Genomic DNA, 26,998 nt, shown 5'->3' with positions numbered 1-26,998 from the left:
ACAGGAATGGCATTTATAACACAGATCAGTGGAAAAGTATTCATATTTCTTTTATTTGATTTTTTACTTTTCGTAACAGCTGTTTCCATTGGAGTTTGGCAGGTGAGGCTCTGCCTCCCCTTGCCTCCCCTCACCGCACGTCCCTGGTCTTGCCGCACGGTGAGGTGGGGAGATTTGTGACCCTTCCAAACGAAGGCATTCATTTGTAAATCGTTGGTAACTTAATAATAGGGTTTTCCTCCTTTTTTCTGGCAACAAAACTGGAACCTTTTGCTGCCAGAAAAAAGGGGGAAAACCCAAATTATTATATTTTGTTACTGGCAAAGGAGGTCTAATGACGTTGGTAACTTGTTCATTTTACAGAATTCCTGTCCTCCGTTCGTGAAGGAATCGCCCCGACTCCTCCACTCGGAACAACAAAAGCAACAACAATATTAACAATATTCGTACTATTATTAATTGGTAAGTAGCACCACCGCCACCGCCACCACCACCACCACCACGTGTAGGCTGTTGTACTCTTTGGTTCTCTCGGTAAAGTCACAGAGGTAGAAATCCTGCCCAACCCGTCCAGTGGTACGGTGCGAACGAAATTCAACATGCATACATTAGCACAGGTGGCTACGTACGGTGTGAAAGAATTTCGATTTAAAGCTTTCGTGACTGCAATGATTCATCTTCTTTGGTTCTTTCGGTAAAGTCACCACGTAGAATGAGAATAAAATAATAAATTGATAAAATAAAATAACACAATAATATTTTATTTTATCAATTTATTATTTAATTCTCATTCTACATGACTTTACCGAAAGAACCAAAGAAGGTGTGAAAGAATTTCAACACATACATTAGCACAGGTGGCTACATACGGTGTGAAAGAATTTCAACACATACATTAGCACAGGTGGCTACGTACGGTGTGAAAGAATTTCAACATGCGTACATAGATACAGCAACGAGCAGGACAGTACAAGGCCGGCTATGATGCTTGCCTTCATCAACTCACATTGACCAGAATGGTGAAGTATGTCACTTGGCCATCAGGAGCCGACATGTCGTGATGAGGCGCTCATCCAGCAGTGGATTGACGAGAGGGGCGTAGGGGCACAACGGAGGCTCAGTAATGCCTCCCTGTGCTGAATCAAACACACGCACGCATTGTGCGCTATAACGACAGTCGGTGATACGATCTCTCTCCACTTTGCACGCATTCGTGAAAGCATCTTCCACAGAAGCATCTCGATGTGATCTAAACACGAAACTAAACTATTGTTATTCCACCAGGTAAGGCCCACTGAGATATGTAGACTTAACCACAAGTGACAGCTCAAGAAAGTGGCTGATCGTCATCATCATCATCACGTGGAAATGTAAAGCAGCCAAATACTCTAAAGGCGTGATGTTGATTCGAAATGCGGAGGTAAAAACCGGAGGATCCAGAGTAAAATCCACGAGACCACGGGGAAAACACGAAATCTCCAAATATACAACAGGCGTCAGGGTTGGGATCGAACCCACGACCTCCTGTATACCATGCGAGGTAGTTAACATCTAGCCACCGTGGTGTTAGGGCTGGGATTGAACCCACGACCTCCTGTATACCAGGCGAGGTAGTTAACATCTCCTAGCCACCATGGTGTTAGGGCTGGGATTGAGCCCACGACCTCCTGTATACCAGGCGAGGTAGTTAACATCTCCTCACCACCGTAGCACCCCTAATGCAACCGTCATCAATGTAACGTTCTTACCCCGTGGCCCTACTGGATCAACTGTGAAATAGAGCTTCATAGCTCATCGGATTCCTCCATTATCAATAAATAAATTCTGATTCTGAGATTCTGATTTATCCGCAGGAACGGTGTTTGCTGACAGCGCGGGAGTTGGGAATGGCTCGGAGTCCGGAGTGCAGCACCAAGGAAGAACACCACGTGGTGAGTTCAATAGCAGGTCGTGGTCAACTCGAATTCATCACCACCACCACCATCGCCATCATGACCATAACCACCATCACCACCATCATCGTCACCACCATCGTCACCACCACCAACAACATCATCACCACCACCATCTTCATCATTGCACCACCATTATCATCACCACAACCACCATCATCATCACCACCACCATCATAATCACCACCATCATCATTATCACAACCACCATCATCACCATCATCACCACCATCATAATCACCACCATCATTATCATAACCACCATCATCACCATCATCACCACCATCATAATCACCACCATCATTATTATCACAACCACCATCATCACCATCATTACCACTACGACCATCATCACCACCACCATCATGACCATCATCACCACCATCGTCATCATCACCACTTTCATGACCACAATCATCATTACCACGGTCATCATCACCACCATCATCACTACCACTACTATCAGCATCATCATCACAATCATCATTACCACCTTCATCATCGTCACCACCACCAAAACCATCATCATCTTACTCTTTGGTTCTTTCGGTAAAGCCACGTGGGTAGAAAAGTAAAATAAAATATCACGACATTTCGATCGCAACACAAGCGATCATCATCAGGTGAAAGCAACATCCAGTAGTAGAAGTGCTGAACCAGGAAGAACACAGCGAGAGAGCTGCCACAACAAGGGGGTTATTTATGTCTGAGGGGGGTGTAGCCCAAGGGCAAGCAAGCGGGGTCCGAGATGGAATGGATTTCCATCCCCGCACGCAAGCACATCAGCTGTGTTAATGGGGGAGATTAGGGAGAGAGAGATTAGGGAGAGAGATTAGCGTGTCAAGTAAATGAGCTTCCGTCGCTTCGTAAGAGCACCGTCGCCGCACATGCGCACGGCAGCAGTGTTAATGGGAGATTAGCACCATGTTAATGGGAGAGATTAGGGAGAGAGATTAGGGGGATTAACAAGTTAATGTCACGTCTATGTGTAACACAAGCTGTGGCCAGGCCTGCGCTGTGAGAGGCAAGCTCGTCAATGCAAGAAAACCACTGCAACGGTGGCCGTGCCAGTGACACACACAGCCCATCACACAGCAAGAACCATCGATACATCGAGGTTAAGAGAGCAGAGGTGGCCATGTTAGTGAGACCCCAGCCCGTTAATGCAAAGGCATCCAACAGGGCAATGCAACTCAGAAAATCGGAGAGAACAGCCAAACGGCAGGAAGGATGGAAGCATCACAACGAGTTATGACTTTACCTGGTTAATAACGTCCTGCCAATGATTGCTCAGCTTATACCCATCTTCTCGGTTGAAATTGTCTCTGTGTTTATATATCTGGATGACTTCATGGACAAATCTTTGATGGTAGCCCGAAGGTTTGCAGAGTACTTTGGTCTCGGAAAAAAACAATATCATGCGAGCCCATCGTGTGATGGACTCAGCCACAGCAGAGGTATTGGTTCTGCCGTGTTTCACTAACATGGCCACCTCTGCTCCCTTAGCCTCGATGTATCGATGGTTCTGGCTGTGTGATGGGCTATGTGTCTCACTGGCACGGCCACCGTTGCAGTGGTTCTCTTGCATTGACGCGCTTGCTTCTCACAGCGCAGGCCTGGCCACAGCTTGTGTTACACATAGACATGACATTAACTTGCTAATCCCCCTCATCTCTCTCCCTAAAGTCTCCCATTAACATGGTGCTAATCTCCCATTTACACTGCTGATGTGCGTATGTGCGGCGACGGTGCTCTTACGCAGCGACGGAAGCTCATTTACTTTGACACGCTAATCTGTCTCCCTAATCTCTCTCTCCCTAATCTCCCCCATTAACACAGCTGATGTGCTTGCATGCAGGGATGGCAATCCATTCCAGCTAGGACCACACTTGCTTGCCCTTGGGCTACACCCCCCTCAGACATAAATAACCCCCTTGTTGTGGCAGCTCTCTCGCTGTGTTCTTCTTGGTTCACCAGTTCTGCTGCTGGATGTTGTTTTGCCTGAGGACAATCGCTTGTGTTGCGATCGAAACGTCGTGATATATTATTTAATTAAATTTTTCTAGCTATGTGACTTTACCGAAAGAACTAAAGAGTATGGATTCCTGCAGTCACGAAAGCTTCAAATCAACACCATCATCTTCATCACCATCATCATCATCACCTTCATCATCATCACTAGTATATCGTTTATTGTTAAATTTTCATCACAGTTCCTATGATCACTGTTACATTGTTTTTATATCTTTATTTTGGTGATATTCGAAACCATATGGTTAAGCCAGGTTTGTTTGTTGAAGTACGGAGTTAGCCTGATAACTTGATCTAAATTTCGATTTAAAGCTTTCGTGACTTCAGGGACTTCTTGGTCCTTTCGGTAAAGTCACGTAGAATGGAAATAAAATAATAAAAATAAAACATAATAAAATAAAATTCTCACGACATTTCGGCCACAACATAAGTAGCCTTCTTCAGGTGAAGGAACAGAACTGTCGGGACGACAGCTCTTCATTGAAGCGCTGTCAATGAATGACAGTGCTTCATTTAAGCGCTATCGTTCACAAGTAGCCTTCTTCAGGTGAAGGAACAGAACTGTGTTGTGGCCGAAACGTCGTTAGAATTTAATTTTATTATGTTTTATTTTTATTATTTTATTTACATTCTACGTGACTTTACCGAAAGAGCCAAGAAGTTGATCTAAATTGTCTCACGGTTGTTATTGTGTCGACTTGTGTCCCATTGGGATTTTTGCACACAGAGTTGATATACAGTGCTTTTTTCTGGAAGATTTTCCTGGATGTTTCTGTCGCGCATCGTCACTCTAAGATGTTCTTTGTTTATGTTTTTGTTTGTTGCAGTTGCACCCGAGTCAAGAGCCTCATGGCTCACAGGGCTATACCTAATAAATGAAACTGAAAAACTGAAAAAAACTATTTTCTGGGCAGTGACAAAAGATATGGACCGCCTGAGAAAGCTAATTTAGTGATCTAACAAAAGTAATGCTCAACTAACAACCGTAGTAGCATTAAATAACCGTTTCATTTTTCGTAAAAGCAATCCATTACTTAACTACCAAGAGGTGACATCTAACAATCTCTCTCATTAACCTGACATCGCTATTGTAACTAACTATAACTCCTTGGTTCTTTCGGTAAAGTCACGTAGAAATAGAAAATAAGAAATTACATAATATCATCCGACGTTTCGATTGCAAAGCAAGCAATCATCATCAGGTACAAATGAAAGAGAAACAAACCTAGTAAACCTAGTAAACTATTTCTACGTGACTTTACCGAAAGAACCAAAGAATAATTCCTGCAGTCACGAAAGCGTCAAATCAAGTTTAACTACAACTCGTTTCGCCTGACAATGAATGCCAGATTCACGAGTGCATTGCTCTCCAAGGCGGTCACCACAGTGAGTGCACAAAATCCCCTCCACATCAACGTTGGTGCAGCGCCTCGATTCTCGCTCCGAGAATGACGAAAAAATCGTCCCGACTGCCATGCAACATGAACTCTCTGTAGCAGAATAGATGGGAACGTACCGCCCTCTACTGCCTGAGTCGTGACGTAGCCAACACGGTGGCGTGTAGCCTAGCACAGTAATGTCGTCTAGGCGCGAATATTGCAACTCACTACTCTACGGGATGTCTGGAAAAAAACATTTGCAAACTGCAGCGTGGACAAAACTGTCTGGCACGCGTCGTGACGGGTACTGCAAGATGGGGCCGTGTCTGTCGAGTGCTTGCCGAGCTGCATTGCCGAACTCGTTCATTCTAAAGGTCGCACTTGTGGGGGCTACCGTCCCCCGCCATCACTGAATTGTCGGGGCCGTTGCCCACCGACTCCCCCGTTCCATTCATACCGCAACCTCCCCGGCTGCTCTGTCAGGTCCAGACCACCGACCCCTAATGCCTCACCCCCCTGTACCTCTGCCTGGGATGTCGACCGCGTTTGCGTAGCTTAATTGGCGGCTCGTACGCTTTGCGCTCGCGATGCGCTACCCTGTTCAACGGCGGCATGTCGCGGTGAGCGCGCTCGCAAAGTAAAACCCCGTCCTGCACGGGAACAAACAGGCGCGGCGCGCCCCCGTGGGATTCCCTCCCACCCACGCTCCACGCGCTTAAGCAAAAACAAAGGCGCCGCGATTACTTTGCTCCGATTTAACGGGCTGTTTACACAGCCGCGTATTCGCACACGCCAGGCGCTTAATTCGCTATTAGACAATAGCGCGAGTGCGCGACCACCACCCCGTCACACAGGCGCGCGAGTGCAAAGCGCTACTGTAGGCTATTGCGCAGGTACGCGAGCGCTGGGCACCACCGAAGATATTCGTGTAGGTACGCGCGCGCTGAACGATACTGTAAACGATCGTACAGGTACGGACACTAAGCACGTTCTACTCCCTTATTCGCTGCAAACAGCCGCGTATGCGCGCGAACACAAAACACTCTGTACACACTCGTACCGGCATGCGAACACTAAACACTCCGTCTCCCTCCTCGCACTCGCAGTGACCACGACACAGCTTTATCCTATTAGTGGTTTTATTCCCCGCGAGTATTGAACTAGACTGTGTGTGTCAGTACGGACCAGCAGGACAGGTCTAACCTATCTCGCTACTGCCTGATACTTAATGGACCTGTCTGCCCTCTATTTTCTCTCCAAATTTCGTCCCTTTGTCTTACCTCTCTCCCTCGTACTTACGGTCCGACCTCGCAGCGATGGAGGTCGCGGATAGACGATGCTGTAAACAGAATCTGGCTGTTCTCTGCCCCGTCTCACGGACGTGCGAGTAACAGTCAGGTGACGGCTCCCCGATCCCTCCCTCCTGTTGATCTCCAGTCAAATAATAAATGGCCCCATGCTTCCCCAAAGCGTCCATTTTTATCCTCCTTTCAAAGCCCCCGCACCGCCCATCCGCGGTGCATCACGGGTCAGGCCGTTAATCCGCGGTGCGTCATGGGTAGGGCCGTTAATCCGCGGTGCATCATGGGTAGGGCCGTTAATCCGCGGTGCATCATGGGTAGAGACGCTAGCCCACGGTGCACCATGGGTAGAGACGCTTAACCCACGCTGCCCCGCTCCCCACCTGTCTGCTGGTCCGTGTGTGTCTTGAGCATCTCCTCACTGCGGTTCTCAGTGAGTTCGCCGTGGTCATTTAATTCTAAGTTAAGCCACGGCGCCGCAGTGCCATTTGGCCTGGGGGCTGGTGGGTGCCTGCCAATTCCCTGACCCTGAGAAACCGTGGAGCACCCCCACGAGGGGGCCTCTCGGGTAAAAACTCAGGGCAGGTGCCCCCCTCCCCTCCCCATGAGGCCCTACTTGAGTGTGTGTGTGTTTAGGTTGGGGGTGGCGGGGGAAGTGCTGTGACGGGAGCCGGGTGGCTTCTCGGTCGCAGCAGCACAGCGACGGGCCCGGTTTCGACGGAGCGGCTTCGCTGTTGTGGCACCACACACTCATTACACGCAAAGTTCTTGCCACAAATGAACCACAGTACCACCTTGTTGAGATCGTCAAGGAGCATGAACCATCGTCACGTGATCTCTGGTTATCCTCCCAGCGGCTTTTGGCTCGCCATCGGTCACTGCGCCACGCGCTCTCAGATGCGCTTCAGCGACCGTCTGGAATGCACTGCCTTCCGGTGTTAGGAAGCTGCTGAGCTGTGCACTTTTACATCATCTGAATTGACAAACTAACTTCTTTATAACTGCTTTCTTGTGTTTAGTTTGTTGTCGTTTCCTCGCACCTCCGATTAGCACAGTTGATCTACGTATGGTGCGAAAGAAGTTCAACACACACACACACATGGACCAGAGGTCACTTCATGGGATGTCAGAGGTAGTTGTGTGATATCTATTTCTGTGGTCCATACTCTTAACACGAAAGGTCGCGCTGCACTTTGAGGGATCCAATGGATTCTGCATCTCATGACATGTTGCCACTATAAGGGTCACAAATATCTGGGTTCAATGCCTGGCTATGAATCTCATCAACACCGATGTCCAATTGCCATCAGAACGTGATACAGCTGCTCACTCCCAGATATAAACGCTCTGAAAGTGCATTGTCTTTGTAATGTTCGCCTTTAGGCATTAGCTGGTCTGACACTGGTGAGACTAGGCCATAGAGAAGCCTGTCCTATGGAGTAGAACAATCAGTTTCAAAGACAATGCCATGTAACATCATAGTTACATTATTATTAAAGACAATTCATATATTATCAGAGCCACATCTGTTTGCATGTTCACCACAAGTACTGTGCGTGGTCAATGCGATACTTAATGTCATTAAAAAGGTTTCTATTCGGCGTTTGAACATCTTAACACACCTCCTGTTCTATTACCAGAAAGGGTAAAACCTATTCTCATTTTCTATACGAGATGTACTAAAGTGGGCGCTGTGTTGTTGTTTCCTTAGAATTTATGGTCGTCACCCCAGGGAAAATGAACGCCGTAGCAGGCAGCAAGATTCTCCTGCCATCCTCCTACACCTGTACAATCAGCGGCGTTACCCACACGCTGGTGGAGTGGTTCAGAAGGGATGGACGTGAAGAAGAGAGGGTGAGTTACAAATCTCTATATCATATTAAGACATCTAAATGTGGGAAACCTTGCCTAACGCGGCTTTTTTCGAAAGCGTCGGTTTGTCGGAACACGGTGGGTGATCCATAATCGAGGTTGTTTTGGATTAGTTCGCTTAAATATATAAATGTGTCTTCAAACCTGCCACCAACCGACACAGATAATAGTAAGGTTTGTCACCTAAACAGAACGTGCCAGTTCGTTACGAGTACAGCACACCGGTGTGTTGCAGAGCATAGCCACAACATTTACAATCTGAGTACGACGTTTCGCCAGTAATTACAACTTGCTTCATCAGGCGACAGCCAGATTTGTAGATGTGATGGCATCACCTGTGAGCACTTCTTGAGTGATGGGGGGTGATTAATGAATGCATATAAATGAGAATGGGTTATTTATATGGTAGTCAACGTAATCTCTGCATAGTTTGAGGAACGGCAGTGAAAACAACAGCTTCATCCACTTAATTCGGAGTTTCTCCAATTTTCTGGTTTGAAGAAAAGTATCCTCCCCATAGAGGTTAGTCAGTTTAACATGCAGGCTTTCGTGACCAACATCATCGTGAGTGCCGTGGTGATGGGATTAGTAATGGAGACCGGGGTTTTGTGTTGAGGCGATATTGAAAACCAAAAAATCGTACACACACAACAGGAAGAAGAAAACCTGATGATGCAGGCATTGATGAGAAGGAAACGAGCGCTATTTGGACACATCTGCAGGATGGACAACAACAGGAAAATTCAAAGTCACGTCGTTCAGAAACATGGAAGGAACCGGAAAGAGAGGAACACCTGATGGAGAATGGCTTGATGAGGACATAAGAAGAGATTGGTGCCAGAAAGACGTGGCCACTATTTAAGCAGATTGGCACGACAAGACAGAGCGAAGTGGAACTGAATGATAAAATGTGCAGTTGACACCTTAAGGGCCATCTGCCCATAGATCGCGATGATGATGATGGCACACAAGACATGAAGAGCAACTCAGCATCTGTTAGTACAATAACAAGGGCAGAAATCGTGCATAATTAGTTATAGCAAACAGGGAGGGGGTGATCGTTTAGGACTCAGGAAGGCAACCAGAGCTGTCTCACGAGGTCTGTTACTTTTTCGAAGGCGGTTTTGCCGAACCCGGCATTTCTCAGAAATGTTTGGCGAGGTCTGCGTGCACTGAGCTAAGGGGTGCGGTGCCCCAGTGTAATATTAGTGAACACCTATTTAATTCTCAGAAAGGGTAAAACCTATTCTTATTTTGCATACTTTTGTAGGGGACTAATTTAGAGAAACGTTAAGGATTCAATAAATAGAACGGGCCAGGTGGCTAAACATGTGGAGAGTAAAGCACTGTCTAATTAAGGGCAGGGAGAGAGGAGATATGAAAGGGGAGCGTTGCGAACAGTCGGGCGCTTGCATGGGGTGAAGACGAGTTGGTGGCTCCACAGGGGCAGTACTCGTAGGAGAGATGTGAACCTCCCACACACAAAAACAAAGATCTACCTTCATCTTTAAGAGCGTCGCATCGGAGCTTCTTTACAATTTGATAACGGCAAAAAAGGTCCTGTAGATCGAACTGCTCAAACCCGAGCTATAAATCCTCTGATACTTGCATCGTCTTTGTACTGTTCACCTTTTGGCGTTGTTCTCTGGTCTAAAACCAGTGGTAAACAAGGCCATGCAGACGGCTGTCTCTGGTGTAGGCCAATCAGTGTCAAAGACTGTAAGTGTTTATCAGAGCACTAGCAGGAAGTACCCAATTTTGGTCTTCTATTTAAAAACACAACATATATACACAAATACTAAGATATCATAAAAGCCCGGCATTCTGTTTGTCTGTCCATTTGTCCGTCAACTAAACTTTAACAAACTTTCAGTAGTCCTGAATCAAAAAGTTTCAGAAAGTGGGGGTAAAGAGTTGATCTAAATGGTTTCCAAAAATTGTCGACCCTCGCCCAATTTTATTTTTCCCCTCCCCCCACCCAATTTTTATTATTTATTTTGTAGGCATATATACAGTGAGGGAAAAAAGCATTTGATCCCCTGCTGATTTTGTACGTTTGCCCACTGACAAATAAATTATCAGTCTATAATTTCAATGGTAGGTTTATTTGAACAGTGAGAGACAGAATAACAACAACAAAATCCAGAAAAACGCATGTCAAAAATTGTATAAATTGATTTGCATTTTAATGAGGGAAATAAGTATTTTACCCCTCTGCAAAACATGACTTAGTAGTTGGTGGCAAAACCCTTGTTGGCAATCACAGAGGTCAGACGTTTCTTGTAGTTTGCCACCAGGTTTGCACACATCTCAGGAGGGATTTTGTCCCACTCCTCTTTGCAGATCTTCTCCAAGTCATTAATGTTTCGAGGCTGACATTTGGCAACTTGAACCTTCAGCTCCCTCCACAGATTTTACATGGGATTAAGGTATGGAGACTGGCTAGGCCATTCCAGGACCTTAATGTGCTTCTTCTTGAGCCACTCATTTGTTGCCTTGGCCGTGTGTTTTGGATCATTGTCATGCTGGAATACCCATCCACGACCGATTTTCAATGCCCTGGCTGAGGAAAGGAGGTTCTCACCCAATATTTGACGGTACATGGCCCCGTCCATCGTCCTTTGATGCGGTGAAGTTGTCCTGTCCCCTTACCAGAAAAACACCCCCAAAGCATAATGTTTCCACCTCCATGTTTGACGGTGGGGATGGTGTTCTTGGGGTCAAAGGCAGCATTCCTCCTCCTCCAAACACGGCGAGTTGAGTTGATGCCAAAGAGCTCCATTTTGGTCTCATCTGACCACAACACTTTCACCCAGATGTCCTCTGAATCATTCAGATGTTCATTGGCAAACTTCAGACGGGCATGTATATGTGCTTTCTTGAGCAGGGGGACCTTGCGGGCACTGCAGGATTTCAGTCCTTCACGGCGTAGTGTGTTACCAATTGTTTTCTTGATGACTATGGTCCCAGCTGCCTTGAGATCATTGACAAGATCTTCCCATGTAGTTCTGGGCTGATCCCTCACCGTTATCATGATCATTGCAATTCCACGAGGTGAGATCTTGCATGGAGCCCCAGGCCGAGGGAGATTGACAGTTCTTTTTTGTTTCTTCCATTTGCGAATAATCGCACCATCTGTTGTCACCTTCTCACCAAACTGCTTGGCAATGGTCTTGTAGCCCATTCCAGCCTTGTGTAGGTCTACAATCTTGTCCCTGACATCCTTGGAGAGCTCTTTGGTCTTGACCATGGTGGAGAGTTTGGAATCTGATTGATTGCTTCTGTGGACAGGTGTCTTTTTTACAGGTAACAAGCTGAGATTAGGAGCACTCCCTTTAAGAGTGTGCTCCTAATCTCAGCTCGTTACCTGTATAAAAGACATCTGGGAGCCAGAAATCTTTCTGATTGAGAGGGGGTCAAATATTTATTTCCCTCATTAAAATGCGAACCAATTTATAACATTTTTGAAATGCGTTTTTCTGGATTTTTGTTGTTGTATTCTGTCTCTCACTGTTCAAATAAACCTACTATTAAAGTTATATACTGATCATTTCTTTGTCAGTTGGCAAACGTACAAAATCAACAGGGGATCAATTATTTTTTTCCCTCACTGTAGCTACACACCCTACATACAACTGCATCAGTAGTATCCAGTGACTCTACAGTGGTATCTAGTGAATATAGTAGTATCTACTGACTATATTAGTATCTAGTGACTCTATAGTAGCAATTGCACACATTAGGGTGGGTGGGGGAGAACAGGACATCACGCTGCTCTGTCGTTTCCTCAGCCTGTGCTGCAGCAGTAACTGTGCAGACTCTGGCTTGTCTTGATGCACGCTGCTCTGGAGTTTCCTCAGCCTGTGCTGCAGCAGTGGCTGTGCTGTCTCTGGCTTGTCTTGGGGCACGCTGCTCTGTAGTTTTCTCAGCTCGTGCTGCTGAGGTGCCTTCGTTGTTTGTTTGCTGTTGGGACAGCCGCTGCCTCTCCAATGTTTGTTTTGCTTGCCACAGCGCCGCTCTCTTTGTGTTTGTTTTTGTCTTGGAGAGGCTTAATTTTTTTCTTTTCGGGATTTTTAACGCGACAAACCTCCCTCCCGTTGTCGCTCAGAAAGTTTGTTTGCATTACAAGGGACAACCGCGAGTTGCGTTCCGCGCTTGCACAGATGCGTGCCTTGTCGTTCGCTCAAAGTTATTGTTACGATCAGCGTACTTTGTTACAAAGTGTGATTTTCGAAGTGTAGATTGGACCAAGGGCAAAAAAATAGCCAGTGTTCGTCCGGGCGCTTAGTTTGTTGTATTTGTGTAGTTTGTTAAAACATAAAAAAATAGTTTGTCAGTTAAAAGCATTACAAGGATAGGCGTACAAAGACAGACAGACAAAAAAATAATTTTATAGGTGTAATAAATGACTTCCACGACAACTCTTGTAATGGTTCTTCTTTATTAAACTGTAGTACTGCACAGCTCCGCTCCTTCCCTCTCCGGGTAATTTCCCTTCTATCAATGCCGTGGACGAGGCGTTCTCTCCGTCCGCCTAACGAGGTTCGCCACTCTCTCTCTCCGGACTCGCCGTTGGTTGGCGGCGTGCTGGGGAGAAGAGGCGAGCTCTGCTGGGGGATCTGCCACGTGGTCTGTGGCGAGGAGATGGATGATCAGCGACGCAGTCCGTACCCGAGGCTTCCCACACCGACCACGAGTCCTCCCCTGCCTCTGCTGATATTCCCCCCGGCGGAGCTAAGGGGCGTGGCTAGAGGCGAAGCTAAGCTCCGCCTCTAGCCACGCCCCCCTCATGGAACCTTCCCGATGGTTCCTGAACATCTTCTCCGACTCCGCCCGTCACCTTTGGCCCAGATATTATCCCCGCTTAGGATTGGATGCCGATTACGGTACCCAATAGTGCCCGTACAGTTACCCTCTGGCACCCACTAGATGGCGCTCTCTCATTACATATGTAAATGTTTCGTTTGCATGTTTTGCCACAAAGACGTGTGGTTAATGCAGATTTAATTCCTTGCAAAAGGTATCTATTTGGTGTTTGAATATCTTAACACTTCCTGTTTTATTGCTCGAAAGGGTAACACATTTTTCATACTTTGATACTGGCAAAAAGGTCCCATAGATTTAACCAATTATTTCAATTAATACATACTTGTTTCCCTATTCATAGTACATAATGGTAATTTATCTCGATCATGAGAGTATATTTAAAAACATTTACCAATGAAATAAAAATGACATCACTTGAACCATGTACATGCAGTCATCAACTTACAAACATCCAACTTACGAACGGGTCACAGGAATTAATTCTATTCGTAAGTTGAGGACTGCCCTATAGTGCGCTACAGCTACTGCTGTATCTGTATCTGCTCACGTTCATTCTAGGACTCTAGGCATACGTAGCCAGTGGTGAAGGGTGCGTGGGTGATCCAAAACCCCATCTCAAAATATTATCTCCCAGGGTTATTTTAATATACATTTTGGTAGACAATGCAATTAGTATGCGTGTGCTGGTAGACTGTTTGATATGTACAAAAGCTATGATGTCACATGACATTGTGATGTCATAACGTCCGCATATATTACCGCGAATGTATAGCTCGTATTCAGGTCTCGTGTATGTATGTACGTTGAACTTATTTCGCACGATACGTAGCCAACCGTGCTAACTCTACATCTTACCACCTCCTGTATTTTCATTCTGGTGAAAGGCGTCCAACATATGACAAAGACATTCTTATTCATGCTAGGCGCGAACTCCGGTTATCATCGCAGCGGCTTTTGGCTGGTATCACATGCTGTGGCCATCTGGAACCCTCTACATTCCATTCCAAATATTAGGAAGCCACTGGAGCTACGCACTTTTAAATCATCATCTAGATTGAAAACTCGTTTCTTTAAAACTGATGGTTGTGTTTAGTTTGTCCTTCCCCGCACCTCCGATTAGCACGGTTGGCTATGTACTGTGCCAAAGGATTTCTACATGCATACAACATACATACATACAACATACATACAACATACATGCAACATGCATACAACATACATACAACATACATACAACATGCATACAACATGCATACAACATACATACATCATGCTTACAACATACATACAACATACATATGTAGTGCCGTGAATTCACTCGGACGACAACCGTCTCTTTTTCCGCCGTCACTTTTATTCCATCGTTCTGTACACACAGTAATTCTCTCCGTGCTCCGCCAACTCGGACACTCCGATTTACTTCAGCATCGTCCGTGGATCCCCTTCCACACACAGTGTTTCTTCGCCTATCTCTTCCCACACAGTGACTTCTCTTCCACACACAGTGGTTCGGTCTTCTATCTCCTCACACACAGTATCGCCGCTATCTCTTCACACGCAGTGACTTCCCTTCCACACACAGTGGTTCTTCTTCTATCTATTCACACACAGTATCCTGTCTGTCTATTCACACACAGTGACTTCTATCTATTCACACACAGTGACTCCATCTATCTATTCACACACAGTGACTCTATCTCCGCTAACGCTGACTCTCCCTATCGCTATTTACTGTCTTTGGGGTCCGGCTCTCTATCTATTCTTCCCTAACATTTCCAGCTGTCTTCTTCGTATCTCTTCACCTCTCGCCAACAACTGCCCAGCAACAACTCTCCAACAACAACTCCCCAGCAGCAACTCCTCTCCGTTCAAACCACCTCGCGTTTTATCCCCTCTCGCATTAGCCTTAATTAATTGCCACGTGGCTCGCTGGCCGTTTTCCGCCAGCTCGCACCTGTCCTCTTCCTCAGACATTCAGACGCCACCACTTAACGCTAACAGCCTCTCGACCAATCACAGCTCTCGTGCCACGATTCCCTTAATTACTTCGGGTTGTTTACGCCACCTGCGACTCGACCACCTGTTCGACCTCATGTGACCCGTTCTCCTTGTCTGTCTGTATGTACTGTATGTGGCCAATTCCTATGCGTATTATTTACTCCACTACACATACAACATACATACAACATACATAAATTTTTGATCTGTGCATGCTCTCGTTTTTGTTGACCACAGATTTATCAATACCCCAATGGAGATATACAATGGCCTTTACAGGCCACCTGGGTGGGTGATGTGTCCAAGTGCGACGCCTCCATCACCGTCAGTGACATCCAAACCCACGACTCTGGGCGATATCGCTGTGAGGTCACGGTGTATCCACAAAACATCCACGACATTGGGTATCTACAGCTGAATGTCACCAGTCCATCAGGTTTGTGTTATTTCCTTCAAACGTCGTCTACATTACCACCCACAACTCTATCATCTATCCTATAGACCTGATATAAAACTCAACATGTACACTTTAGAGCCATGGGCCCAGTGCCACGGTGAACTGGGTTCAACCCCTGGCTACGATCTCGTCACCACCAATGTACATCAGAACCTTTGACTGCTCCTCACCGACATTTATGCGATCTTAAAACAACTTCGCATAGAAGGTGACTCAGAGGTCAGAGTGCTGAGCTAGCGCCACTCAGAAGCATGGGGTCAAGTCCAGACATTTGCCTGCGAGTTAACCGAGTCCTAAGTCGAGTCAGTTGATAGACTAAGCTTCCCCCTTTCTGCAATTCTGCACTTAATTGACGAAATTGAAACTCTGAGAATTAAAACATATCTAGTTCATTGTCACGTGATAAGCGCTGTTCCATGTGGAAGAGAAATTTGGGAAAGTCCTGCTCCCAACTGCGTGGGAGCGAGACTTTACAATTAATGTGAATATTAGTGACGGGACACAGGGATAACATTTGCTAAAAAAATATATAGCAAAAACCCTTGCCGAACGCGGCTTCATCTAACGCTTGTTTTGGATTTAGACGGTTGTGGCTGATGAGGTTTGTGTTCCACACACGGGGGTGATATTTCGGTGAAACGCAGTTTGTCGCTGCTAACATTTTCGTATCTGCATTAAAAAAAGGTAGTGTTAATCGATGCATTTACCGTGTATGTCTGTGTGTACGTGTGGGTTTGTTTTTGTGTGATAATGTAATGCACTCAAAACGCACAGCAGCACAACGTAAATGTTCACACATTACAGCATGAATCTAGTTATTGAGAACGTTAGTCATACGGACGACTGGATGGTGAATCATTAATGTTCAAGTGAGAGTGGTAGTGGCGAGCGTAGGGTGTGAGTGCCGTGGTGCGGGAAGAATGGAGGCGGGGGTTTTGTGTTGCGTTGAAATGGACAAAGAGTGTACACACACACACAAGACGTGAGAACGACTCAACATCCGTTATTACATTAACGTCGGTGGGCATCTTGTAGTATTAGTTAAACAAAGAGGGAGCGGGTGATCATTTTGAAAGCAACCCGAGTTTTCACACGAGGTCTGTTTTGTGTCCAACAAAGTTTTGCCCAACATGGCACTTTCCAGGAACGTAACCCCGCCGTGTTCGACGACGTCTGCCTGTTCTGTACTTTAAAAATGCATTGTTACTGACAAATGTTTCGCGTTTATACATCTACATTAGAAAAGAAAATATACTAATGTGGGCGTTGTGTGTGGTTTTCTTAGATCTGGTGGTTGTGACCCCAGATAAAATGAATGCCATGGCAGGCACTACATTTCAGCTGCCCTGTGTCTACACCTACACAATCAGCGGCATTACCTACACGCTGGTGGAGTGGTTCAGGATCATAGACGGGCGAGAAGAGATGGTAAGTTACTCCTCTGTCCGTTCTGTGCGCCATTTTCCACTAAATTGCAGCAAGCACAAGCGTGGAATTGATCAGTCTTGTTAGTAAACCTGGTCACATGACCCTTGAGCATTTAAAATAACCAATGCAGATCAACAGGTTTGGTATTCATAGTCTTAGTTCTTTCAGTAAAGTCACGTAAATAGAAAAAAAATGCAATAAAAAATTAGAAAATAATAAAAGCAAAAAACCCACGACGTTTCGATCGCAACACAGGAGTTGTTAGTTAGGTCTTCAACCGCCTGATGAAGGCCGCTTGTGGTGCGATCGAAACGTCCAGAGGCAGAGCCAGGATTTTCAGGTAGGGGGGGCAACCCCTCTAGCAATGAAAACTGATAGCAGAGTTGTTAGTAAGTAAGGAGTTAAATTTTGATTTAAAGCTTTCGTGACTGCAGTAATTCATATTCTTAGTTTTTTCGGTAAAGTCACGTTGAAGAGAAACAACAAAATAACAAAATATATATAAAACAATAAAAAAATTCTCACGACGTTTCGACCATAACACAAACGGTCGTCTTCAGGTGTGTTGGTTTGCATAAATTTATTTTAAACGGCGCATTTATTTATTTATATATATATAAAAAATTACGTTTGCGTCACGCGCAACGATTGGCAGTTTGCCCAGGACTAGTCCATCTATTTTTTGAAAAGAGGAGGGGGGAGACGAAATTTGTTTTTATGTATGCTGTCTGAAAGCCACTGTAAGCGTGAACAATCAATCAAGAACTGAAATGATTTATCAAATCTTTCCAATGATTGCTAAGATAGAATCCATCTTCTCGGTTGAAATTTGAGACTGACGCCATCCAGACTGCCACTCTGCGCCCAACCTTATGGAAGAGGTACGTGGATGACACTTTTGTCATCTGGCCACATGGCCGGCCTGCTCTAGACCAATTCTTCGACCACATCAATTCCATACACCCAGCCATCAGATTTACCATGGAAGTCGAAATAGATGGCAAGATACCTTTTTTGGATGTCCTAATTAAAAAGAGACCTGATGGTTCAATGAGCCACTCTGTCTACAGGAAAGCTACCCATACGGATGCTTATCTGAAACCGGATTCCCACCACCATCCATCACAGAAGAATTCTCTCATCAAGACTCTGTATCATAGAGCCCAATGCATATCCGACCAGGAACACATAAGCAGTGAACTCAAGCACGTACACCAAGCTCTTAGGGCTAATGGTTACTCCGACTATACAATCCGCAAAGCTATCACTCAAACCATGAAGAAGAACCCTCTTGAGGAGCCTTTCAAAACCATCACTTTACCCTACATTGCTGGGATCACAAAAAAGATCTCCAAAATCTTGAATAAACACAAGATCCAGGTCCGTTTCAACACATTACATAAAATCCGTGATCTGGTTCCGTCTGTAAAAGATGTGATTCCGGACATACAATACCCTGGTGTCTACAAACTAAGTTGCCTCTGTGGTAGTAGTTACATTGGAGAAACCAAACGCCATATCTCGGACCGCATTCGTGAACATAAAGCAGACCTTAAACACGGTAGGACCAACATCTCGGCCGTAGCAGATCATTGTTCTAATTCAGTAGGCTCACATGCCATTGACTTTTCCAAGACGGAGGTTCTTTGTAAGCCATCTGGCTTCCATGAGAGATTCGTTCATGAGGCTATCCACATATACAAGCACAGAGACAATTTCAACCGAGAAGATGGATTCTATCTTAGCAATCATTGGAAAGATTTGATAAATCATTTCAGTTCTTGATTGATTGTTCACGCTTACAGTGGCTTTCAGACAGCATACATAAAAACAAATTTCGTCTCCCCCCTCCTCTTTTCAAAAAATAGATGGACTAGTCCTGGGCAAACTGCCAATCGTTGCGCGTGACGCAAACGTAATTTTTTTTATAAATAAATAAATAAATATGCCGTTTTCAAAATAAATTTATGCAAACCGACACACCTGATGATGACCGTTTGAGTTATGGTCGAAACGTCGTGAGAATTTTTTATTGTTTTATATATATTTTGTTATTTTGTTGTTTCTCTTCAACGTGACTTTACCGAAAAAACTAAGAATAAGTAAGGAGTTGTTAGTAAGGAGTTGTTACTAAGGAGTTGTTAGTAAATAAGGAGTTGTTAGTAAGTAAGGAGTTGTTAGTGAGTAAGGAGTTGTTAGTGAGTAAGGAGTTGTTAGTGAGTAAGGAGTTGTTAGTAAGGACTTGTTAGTAAGGAGTTGTTAGTAAGTAAGGACTTGTTAGTAAGTAAGGAGTTGTTAGTAAGTAAGGAGTTGTTAGTAAGGACTTGTTAGTGAGTAAGGAGTTGTTAGTAAGTAAGGACTTGTTAGTAAGTAAGGACTTGTTACCAAGGAGTTGTTAGTGAGTAAGGACTTGTTAGTAAGTAAGGACTTGTTTGTAAGTAAGGAGTTGTTAGTAAGGAGTTGTTAGTGAGTAAGGACTTGTTAGTAAGGACTTGTTAGTGAGTAAGGAGTTGTTACTAAGTAAGAACTTGTACCCGGGCGCTTCCGCAGCCATCGATCGAGGGTCGAATTCGAACCGCGTTGTGTGATCGGCATCGCGCTCGCTGAAGGTGTTTGCCTTCAGGGAAGTCGTGTACCGTATACGCAACTGTGCACAATTCTGAGTCACTTAGAACCACTTTGCCGTTACTTATTGCCAATTTTGGACTCAGACTATCGTCCTATCATCTCATATGCTACACAGTGGAGGTCACAAAATGCCGATTTATTACTAATAAACCCCAATGATCCGATCGAAATTAAGGATTTATAATCATTCTCGGGTTTTATCTGAACAAATTTTATACTGAAATAATATAACGCATTTGATCTCTGTGTTGCTTTCACCTTTATTGACCACAGATTTATCAACACCTCGATGGAAGGAGCAGCCACTGGCGTTTACAGGCCACCTGGGTGGGTAATGTGTCCAAGTGTGACGCCTCCATCACCATCAGCGACATCCAGACCCACGACTCTGGGCGATATCGCTGTGAGGTCTCGGTGTATCCACAAAACATCCAAGACATTGGGTATCTACAGCTGAACATCTACCCACAAACAGGTTTGTATCACGTCCTTTATAGGTCTGTCCTACCACTCACTACTCCCATCATCTCAATACCACCCGACAAATCTACGTTTTGCCTTTCGTGTTTGGTTTGTTGTCCTTACCCCGCACCTCCACGCCTGGCTATGTACGGTGTGAAAACAGTTCAACATGAATACGTACATGTGACAGAACCATGCACCTAGAACCATGGTCATCTCCTGCCTGTGACTCTTCACTTTCAGTGTCCAATTAGCAAACAATCCGGATGTAAAGTCTCATGAGTTTGTCATCTTAGCCTGGTCACCTGGGCACCCTTACAAAACCAATGTTCATTCTCATAGGATTATCCAGGTGAAATAATTCAATAAATAAAAGAGTACTACGCAAACATCGTAACATTATATTTGGTTATCTGACGTTGCACTTAATTTGGCTAATTCCAAGCTCTTTGCAGTTAAACCAGGCAGAGCTCGTCTAACGCGGGGGTTATGTTCCTGGTAGGTGGCGCGTTGGGCTAAACCGCGTTCGCAAATATTAGACTTAACTGGAAAATTATGGTTGCATTCCTGTGTCCAAAATTATCACCCCCTTTTTGTTTTACAAATTCTACGAAATTTTTGTGCTTGTTTGTGTCCTAAAGGATGCTGAGTCGCTCTCCGTTTCTTGTGTGTGCACTCTTTAATTTTCACTATCGCCTCAACACAAAACCTCCTTCTCCACTCCCCTTCCCTTACCACGGCACTCACACCTAGTTCTCATCCTTAACACTGTCACTTGAACGTTAAACGATTCGCCATCTAGGCATTCGTATGACATTGGACGGCTAGATGCATGCGGCAATATGTAAACATTTGTGTTGTACGTGTTGGTCGCAAAAGCTTACGTGTTAAATATTACTCGATTTTGCAATGCATTATCGGAAAAAAATCCTCCTTGCTGTGGGGATCCAATGTCACTTAAACTAAACTATTTTTATTTTACGTGGTAAGGCCCACTGAGGTCTATGACTCTTTTTCAGACGCGACAAATGATAGCTCAACGAAGTGGAAGTGGCTTATCATACAGACATTTAACATAGACAAATACTCTAAACAGATCTTTCTATATATGGAAGAGAAATCCGGAGGACCTGGAGAAAAATCCACGCGGCCACGGGGAGAGTAAATTCCAAACACACAGCATCAGGTGTCAGGGTCGGGATCAAACCCACGACCCTGTCTACCAGGCGAGGTTGTTAACATCTCACCACCTCGGCTCCACTTGAAGAGACCTCAGAGGTAGCTCTAAGATATCCCCTTCTGTGGACCGTTCTCAAACATGCAGCATTGCACTGCTCTGCTAGAGACCTAAAGAGATGCTTAGTCTAACGGAAAGTATTTGCCCGCTTTCTCTGTCCTAATTGTCACCACTGCGTTGTGAGACCAGCACCTCCTCCTCCTCCAGAGGTTCATTCCCACTGCTAATGTGACCATCGTGGGTTTGTCCACAGACCTGGCCGTTGTCATCCCGGATGCAAAGGACGCCACAGTAAACAGCACGGCTCTCTTGTCCTGCTCTTACACCTGCAACATCACGGGTATTAGACACACGCTGGTGGAGTGGTTCAGGACCATAGATGGGCACGATGAGAAGGTGCGTCACTGTCACACTTGCACACTATTACTTACACCCTCCTGCTCGCAATGATGAGTAAATTTTCTTTAATAACGCCCATTCATGCTAACTTATTTGAATGGAGGTCATCCCCTCTCCTTTTCTGGTCCCATTGTCAACTTTAAAGATTTTCAGACAGCAGAATAGTATTGTATCTTCAACTAGAATAATCTCAAATTCTCTCCGTTCTCTCTACTCTGAAGAAGAGTAATTTCCTAGGCTTATTATATATTTATCTGTTAGAATTAAATGTTATTTACATATATCCGTTTTCGGAATATGAGCACGTGTATTATGTGGACACACAGTCATGCCCTGGTGTGTTCTCACGTTTGCCGTCAAGGTTTATAAGATTACACACAGAAAGAGAAGCCTCAGGCTGATGCAGGTGACTTGGGTGGGAGATGAGTCCACGTGTAATGCCTCCATCACCATCAGCCACATCCAGCCCCACGACGCTGGACAATATCGCTGTGAGGTCACGGTGTATCGATACGACAAGTCAAGCACGGAAGACATCGGGTATCTGCAGCTGAACGTTCACTATGAATCAGGTTTGCATTATGTCCTCCCTGGATCTATTTAACATCCACTACCTTATAATTCTCACTAAGTGAGAATGCAAATTCTCTTTATTGTCCAGATTTACCACTAAAATTCACTCTGTGGCACAGGCATAAAGTGTCTTTGTTATTCCTCACAGATATCACATCCTGTAGAATAAGAAACTCGACTGTTTGTTGAGTTGCCTTCATGAGCCAATGACAGCTTAAGGTCCTGTCTCTGTCTGTCTGTGTCCCATGAGATTGTTGTCCACTTGTGGGATGTGGAATGCTTTGATGTCGGAAAAATAGTTTCTTAGCTCGAAGGGCTTTACTCGGGGATACATTTTCTGATTCGGATTCACTTCAAGTGCCGATGTGGGAGCTGCAAGGCGATTTACGGCGTCAACAGGAAACCGGCACAGCGATGATTGACCTCTCCTGCTGGCTGCCATGACTCCGTTCGGCGTCATTGCCTGCTGCCAACATTAGCCCAATAAGTCATCAAAAGCTGTTCTACCGTTCACCTAATGAACACGATGCTGGGCAAAACGTGCATTGAGGGTGAACACCTCGCCGGTGAACACAGCCGCAGGAGAATCGTGAACAATGGCCTCCCTCTAGGCTGAGTTATTATAGCACCGTTACTATTTAACATTCACAGGCAGGCCTTGCCAGACGCTGGGGGGTTACGTTCCTAGAAAATGACGCGTTAGGCAGAACCGCGTTCGACAAATAATTATAGACATTGTGGGAAAACTCGGGTTGCCTTCCTGGGTCTGAAATGATCATCCCTCCCTCTGTGTTACTAATTCTACAAGATTTCTGCCCTTATTATTCTAAAGGATGCTGAGTCACTCTCCATTTCTTGCGTGTGTACACTCCTGAACATAAAACCCCCGACTCATTCCCGCACCACAGAACTCGCGTCCAATGCTCTCCTCCAACAATGATTTCCCAGCCCCACGCTCACCTCCGACTCTGTCGCCGATTCGCCATCTAAAGTCCTCAAAGACTGGACAGCGAGATGTTTGCAGCACTGTGAACATTCCCATTGCATCGCTGTGCATGTCGAGTTTGTTACTTTGTCACACGAAAGACTCTCAAAAACACACACACACTAAAACATGCGTGGTAATTAAATAGTTCTTACAGTCGATTCATTCACACCTTGCAATGGATGCAACACCCTCACGGCACTACTTTTAGACACGGAGATGAGAGTCTTAGCAGCGTCCAGCTGAAACATCACCTCCCATGTTCCAGAAAACAGACCTCATTAGGTCTTGCACCGCGTAGAGCCAGAACGCGCGTTTGATACATCCACAGCGCGTCTGCTCCTCCTGACAACCAGGAGTAGCAGACGCTGTGCAGCACAGAAACGAGGTTGGTGCGACGGATCTCAGCGATCACAGGACTGGATCGGTCAGAACTGAAGAGCTGGGGAAGGAGGCGGGAGTGGCGGTGCTCATCTCACTCGAGCGGAGAGAGGGAGTCGGCTCACACAGCTGGGGCTGCCTTAGTAGAGGAGGGGGCAACCGCAAGGGCGATGAACGTGGAGGCACCAGGGCAGAGACAGAGGGGCAGGCCGAGAGCGAGGGGAGTAGAAGTGGCGAACGCGGCGGATTCGAGGGACTGGGGAGTAGACGCGGAGGTGGCCCAAGGCAGCAATGAGCAGAGCAGGAGGAGCTGCAGGGCAGAGACCGCACGAGAGGAGGGGGACAAGGCAGGAAGAGGAAGAAGACGTTGACTGCGTCCATCTCGTGGGTGTTCACGTGTTGCTGTGTCGTCTGTGTTTGTGTTTAATAGAGCCGACAGACACAACACTGATGCCAACCCCAACCCCAGCTCCAACCCCAGCTCCATCAACTGTAGCTGGCATCGTCCTTGGAGTCATTGCTGCTCTGGGTGCTGTTGCTGCAGTTGTTTTTTACTGCAGGAAGAAGAGACCACGTCTCTCACACTGCAGGAGATGGAGAAGGTCGAGACCACGTCAGCCAAGAGAACCAGAAGCCCCGTGAGTATCGACCGCACTTGCACCAGAACCTCACAGTGAGTGATAGAACACGGCCCACAATGGCCACGCCAGAGACCCCTGATCCGGCCCTCTCCAAGGGTCTGAGTTTGACTCCAGCTCCCTGCCTGCCCGTGACTCAGAGCTGTGCTCAGTGGAGCCTGCGTGAGCTCCTGGCAGCTGGGATCTCTGAGTTAGACTCCCAGCCGTGGCTGCTGTCAGTGACAGGGGCTCCATATGAGTGGGGGTGGTGGTGTGAGACTGCATCAGTCATAGGAGATGGTGAACTCAATGGGCTATCACGTGGTTAAATAAAACACATCAATCACAAGAGACAGTGATCTCAATGGGCTCTCACGTGGTTAAACAAAGGATATCTGTCAAATCAGGGTCAGTGATTGCTGTGGTCAGTGGTTCCATGCGGGTGCCAGGCAGGTGTGAGGCCGTGGGTTAGACTCCCAGCCGTGCCAGTGACACAGGCTGCATGTGGGCGAGGATGGGGATGTGTGATCGACGCGTGTCCACTTCTCTCTCAGCAGATCTCACGAAATGCACGGATTAAACCCAAATGGAGAAAATGGAGGAGCATGATCAGGTGAGACCGACAGAGGTATGAAGCAGGAACCACTCTCGTCAGGGTCATTCTTCTTGTGTGTGTTTGTGTGAACTGTGCTAAGAACCAGCGACCTGGGTTCAATTCTCTAACCTATCTGCGTTGTGTAAATGCCAGCAGTGCTGAGACAAAGGCGGCCGGGCGTGGTGCTGGCCACATCACCCTCTCGAGGTGTTACTCGCTAGCAGCACTTGCCTCGACTGACTGGTCAAGGCTACATCATGGGGGACCGTTGTGTTTGTTACGCAAGTTTGTCATGACACGAGAAGTGACTTTGATTCATGAGCCGGGTGCTTCCGGCTAGAATGAAGCCCCCCCCCCCCTTATGATGCATGTAGTGGCACGTGCAGGACGATAGGAATCACGTGGCCAGGATAGGGTAGGCAACTTGGAGACAGTGTTTGATGAAGCTTGTGCGGTGCCTGTAGCATTTGATGTTGTAAAGGGGCCCTACATTTTTTGTAAAAAAACACGTAAATATTAAAACACGTACATTTTGTACTTGCGTACTAAAGTAATTGGATACTCTATGGTTCTGTCGATAAAGTCACGTAGGTATAAAATCGATTGCAACACAAGCGGTCGTCCTCAGGTGGAAAAATATAATCCAGCAGTGGAACTGCTGAACTAACGAGAAAGCAGCTACAACAAGGCTATATACAGTGAGGGAAAAAAAGTATTTGATCCCCTGCTGATTTTGTACGTTTGCCCACTGACAAAGAAATGATCAGTCTATAATTTTAATGGTAGGTTTATTTGAACAGTGAGAGACGGAATAACAACAAAAGAATCCAGAAAAACGCATGTCAAAAATTTTATAAATTGATTTGCATTTTAATCAGGGAAATAAGTATTTGACCCCCTCTCAATCAGAAGATTTCTGGCTCCCAGGTGTCTTTTATACAGGTAACGAGCTGAGATTAAGAGCACACTCTTAAAGGGAGTGCTTCTAATCTCAGCTTGTTACCTGTATAAAAGGCACCTGTCCACAGAAGCAATCAATCAATCACATTCCAAACTCTCCACCATGGCCAAGACCAAAGAGCTCTCCAAGGATGTCAGGGACAAGATTGTAGACCTACACAAGGCTGGTATGGGCTACAAGACCATTTCCAAGCAGCTTGGTGAGAAGGTGACAACAGTTGGTGCGATTATTCGCAAATGGAAGAAACACAAAAGAACGGTCAATCTCCCTCGGCATGGGGCTCCATGCAAGATCTCACCTCGTGCAGTTGTAATGATCATGAGAACGGTGAGGAATCAGCCCAGAACTACACGGGAGGATCTTGTCAATGATCTCAAGGCAGCTGGGACCATAGTCCTCAAGAAAACAATTGTTAACACACTACGCCGTGAAGGACTGAAATCCTGCAGCGCCCGCAAGGTCCCCCTGCTCAAGAAAGCACATATACATGCCCGTCTGAAGTTTGCCAATGAACATCTGAATGATTCAGAGGACATCTGGGTGAAAGTGTTGTGGTCAGATGAGACCAAAATGGAGCTCTTTGGCATCAACTCAACTCGCCGTGTTTGGAGGAGGAGGAATGCTGCCCATGACTCCAAGAACACCATTCCCACCGTCAAACATGGAGGTGGAAACATTATGCTTTGGGGGTGTTTTCCTGCTAAGGGGACAGTACAACTTCACCGCATCAAAAGGACGATGGACGGGGCCATGTAGTGTCAAATCTTGGGCATTGAAAATGGGTCGTGGATGGGTATTCCAGCATGTCAATGACCCAAAACACACGGCCAAGGCAACAAAGGAGTGGCTCAAGAAGAAGCACATTAAGGTCCTGGAGTGGCCTAGCCAGTCTCCAGACCTTAATCCCATCGAAAA

The 26,998-nt window shown here is 45.9% G+C and overlaps 1 protein-coding gene across 4 annotated transcripts in view; it reads left to right on the top strand.

Moving 5' to 3' along the window:
* Window positions 1-26,998, top strand: part of LOC142906972 (junctional adhesion molecule-like) — a 33,289-nt gene that overhangs the window by 3,316 nt on the left and 2,975 nt on the right. For 2 of the 4 annotated variants that reach the window (XM_076055831.1, XM_076055834.1), the window contains exons 2-11: window positions 364-462; window positions 1,854-1,931; window positions 8,375-8,517; window positions 15,598-15,796; window positions 17,103-17,245; window positions 20,147-20,348; window positions 21,826-21,968; window positions 22,333-22,543; window positions 24,341-24,548; window positions 25,082-25,140. In XM_076055831.1, coding sequence (XP_075911946.1) covers window positions 364-462; window positions 1,854-1,931; window positions 8,375-8,517; window positions 15,598-15,796; window positions 17,103-17,245; window positions 20,147-20,348; window positions 21,826-21,968; window positions 22,333-22,543; window positions 24,341-24,548; window positions 25,082-25,136 — 1,481 coding nt within the window. In that variant the 3' untranslated portion in view covers window positions 25,137-25,140. Of the gene's footprint in view, window positions 1-79; window positions 160-363; window positions 463-1,853; window positions 1,932-8,374; window positions 8,518-15,597; window positions 15,797-17,102; window positions 17,246-20,146; window positions 20,349-21,825; window positions 21,969-22,332; window positions 22,544-24,340; window positions 24,549-25,081; window positions 25,141-26,998 lie in introns of all 4 variants that reach the window. The other 2 variants (XM_076055833.1, XM_076055832.1) reach the window with 2 other exon arrangements.

The sequence above is a fragment of the Petromyzon marinus genome, chromosome 73 (genome assembly GCF_048934315.1).
Source record: "Petromyzon marinus isolate PM22_M1 ecotype Great Lakes invasive population chromosome 73, UKy_Petmar_22M1.pri1.0, whole genome shotgun sequence".
Classification (NCBI taxonomy): Eukaryota; Metazoa; Chordata; class Hyperoartia; order Petromyzontiformes; family Petromyzontidae; genus Petromyzon; species Petromyzon marinus.
This window is presented reverse-complemented; position numbering and strand designations above follow the sequence as displayed.